This window comes from Bison bison, unplaced genomic scaffold (assembly GCF_000754665.1).
Source record: "Bison bison bison isolate TAMUID 2011002044 unplaced genomic scaffold, Bison_UMD1.0 scf7180017864078, whole genome shotgun sequence".
Taxonomy (NCBI): Eukaryota; Metazoa; Chordata; class Mammalia; order Artiodactyla; family Bovidae; genus Bison; species Bison bison.
In genome coordinates, this window is record NW_011494650.1 from 372,635 (window position 1) to 375,258 (window position 2,624).

The window sequence follows — 2,624 nt, forward strand, 5'->3', positions numbered from 1 at the left end:
CCCAGCAGCCCTGGCCCCGTGCTGGCTGCCCTGCTGGACCACGTCTGGAGCGGCGCCTGCTTCCACGCCCTGCCGACCCCTCAGTACTTCGTAGACTTTGTGTTCCAGCAGCACAGCAGCGAGAACCCCAACATCACACTGGACGGTGAGGCCTGAGCTAGGCTACAGGGCAGGGAGTGCCCTGAACCCCAGCATCCACCCCCCTGGGGAGTGCAGGGCTGGAGCAGATTTTCACCCTCTGCCAGAGCTGGCAGCCTTGATGGAGCGCCTGGGGCTGGGCGGAGCGACGGAGCCCCACGACAGCCACAGTGACGACAGTCCTCTGGGAAAGGGCCAGGGCCCCGTGCCCCTTGCCGCCCCCAACAGCAGCGCCAGCGCGTGGGACACGGTGAGCCGTCCGTGTGCCTGAGTCCTGGAGAGAGGTGGGGGCCCATGGACTGCTCAGGGCCCTGAACACCAGATCTGTCACCCCCACCCCAGCTGTGCCTGAGTGCTCAAGACATCATGGCTGTGTACGGAATGTCTGAGCAGGCCGGGGTGACGCCGGACGACTGGGCCCGACTGAGCCCCGCTCTGCTCCAGCAGCAACTGAGCGGGGCCTGCAGCCCTCAGCCCACGCTCCCCACCCAGGATCAGCTCAGCCAGGCTGAGAGTGAGTGTCCACCCTACTGCCTAGCTGCTTCCTGGTGGTGTCCAAGGGGCTGGCAGCATGGAGATGGAACCAAACAGGGAGGAGAAAGTAGCCGCTGGGCTGCGGAGAGCCGGGACCAGGGCTGGCAGACCAGGCAGCGGGGTGGAGGGGCAACAGGGAAGGGGGTGCTGTGAGGGAAGAGGATGGGGGCTTGAGGCCAGGGGCCAGCAGGAAGCCGAGGTCAGGATTGCACCCGAGTGCCTGCAACCTTGGGGGGGGGCTCCTGCTTCTCCCAGACTCGGTCTGGACGCCCCTCCCGAGAAAGCAAAGGGCCACAGTTGGGAGGGAGGCGCTCACTGTCCTCCCTGTCCAGGGTACCTGTACGGCTCCCTGGCCACGCTGCTGATCTGCCTGTGCTCCCTCCTCGGGCTCCTGCTCCTCAGTTGTGCCAGCTGCAGCACCACCTCCCACTACATCATCCAGGCCTTCCTGAGCATGGCTGTGGGCGCGCTCACTGGTGACGCCCTCCTGCACTTGATGCCTAAGGTTGCCCCAGCCCGCCAGAGCCCTCCCTGACCCCTAATCTCTACCCGCCTGTCTGGGAGGAGGAGGTCCCAAGGCACCCAGTCCAGTGTCCTCTGCCCACTCCCCCACCAGGTGCTGGGGCTGCACACCCATGACGGGGAGGACCATGGCTTCCAGCCCACCTGGCACCTCCTAGCTGTGCTGGGCGGGCTCTATGCCTTCTTCCTTTTCGAGAGACTCTTCAACCTCTTGCTGCCCCTGGACCCCGAGGTCAGGTGCTTGGGGGCTGGACGTGGTGTGGGGACGGGGTGGCGGAGGCACGGTGGATCCTGAGCCTCGGTCCCCGCAGGACCCAAAGGATGGGGCCTGCAGCCATGGCCACAGTCACGGCGGCCATAGCCATGGCGTGTCCCTGCAGCTGGCGCCCAGCGACTTCCGGCAGCCCAAGCAGCTCCATGAGGGCTCTCGCGCAGATCTGGTGAGCCCGCTCTGCCCGGCGTCAACCCCTCTGGCGGAGCCCTGTCTGTGGTCCCAGTTACCCCTCCAGAGCTTCCGCCCCTGGCCTGATCTGGAGACTTGGCTCCGCGAGCGCCTCCTCACCTTCCTGCCCTGAGCCTAATCTACACGGCCCGCCCACCAACTTGGTCTCCCCCTCCAGGTGGCGGAGGAGAGCCCCGAGCTGCTGAGCCCGGAGCCCCGGAGACTGAGCCCAGGTGAGCCCTGAGGGAGGCCCTGGAGCGTTGGGGGTCAGGGTCTCGGTGCGCGGCGCAGGCACCGGGACGGGGAGGGGAGCGGAGGAACCGGCCGGGGCAAATACGCACCCACGCCCGCCGCGCCCGCAGGGCTGAGACTGCTGCCCTACGTGATCACTTTGGGCGACGCCGTGCACAACTTCGCCGACGGGTTGGCCGTGGGCGCCGCCTTTCTGTCCTCCTGGAAGACGGGGCTGGCCACCTCGCTGGCCGTGTTCTGCCACGAGGTGCCGCACGAGCTGGGTGAGCCTTGCGGGGTTCCAGCCGGCCAGAGGCGGGGCCTGCCCGCAGCTGGGGGTCTGGGTGTGGCTGGTCGACCGCGTAGCTGGGCGGGACTATCGGGGAGTGGGCGCGGCCCTTGACCTGACCCCAGCCCCGCCCGCGACTCATGGCTCAGACAGTAAAGAATCCGCCCGCAGTGCTGGAGACCCGGGTTCGATCCCTGGGTCGGGAAGATCCCCTGGCGAAGGGAATGGCAACCCACTCCAGTACTCTTGCCTGGAGAATCCCATGGACAGAGGGGCCTGGGGGGCTACGGTCCATGGGGTCTCAAGAATCGGACACGACGAAGCGACTAAACAACCCCCACCGCCCGCCCCAGGGGATTTCGCGGCCTTGCTGCACGCGGGGCTGTCGGTGCGCCGCGCGCTGCTCCTGAACGTGGCCTCGGCGCTCACGGCCTTCATCGGCCTCTACGTTGCGCTCGCGGCCGGCGT

At 67.6% G+C, this 2,624-nt stretch overlaps 1 protein-coding gene across 1 annotated transcript in view; it reads left to right on the forward strand.

The window, feature by feature from the left end:
- The window catches only part of SLC39A4 (solute carrier family 39 (zinc transporter), member 4), a gene marked incomplete at its 3' end in the record, with an annotated part of 28,392 nt that overhangs the window by 17,850 nt on the left and 7,918 nt on the right, over window positions 1-2,624 (forward strand). The window contains exons 3-11 of the mRNA XM_010837586.1: window positions 6-145; window positions 246-388; window positions 481-652; window positions 1,005-1,177; window positions 1,289-1,426; window positions 1,506-1,634; window positions 1,815-1,869; window positions 1,999-2,151; window positions 2,510-2,622. Of these exons, the coding sequence (XP_010835888.1) occupies window positions 6-145; window positions 246-388; window positions 481-652; window positions 1,005-1,177; window positions 1,289-1,426; window positions 1,506-1,634; window positions 1,815-1,869; window positions 1,999-2,151; window positions 2,510-2,622 (1,216 nt within the window). The remainder of the gene's footprint in view (window positions 1-5; window positions 146-245; window positions 389-480; window positions 653-1,004; window positions 1,178-1,288; window positions 1,427-1,505; window positions 1,635-1,814; window positions 1,870-1,998; window positions 2,152-2,509; window positions 2,623-2,624) is intronic.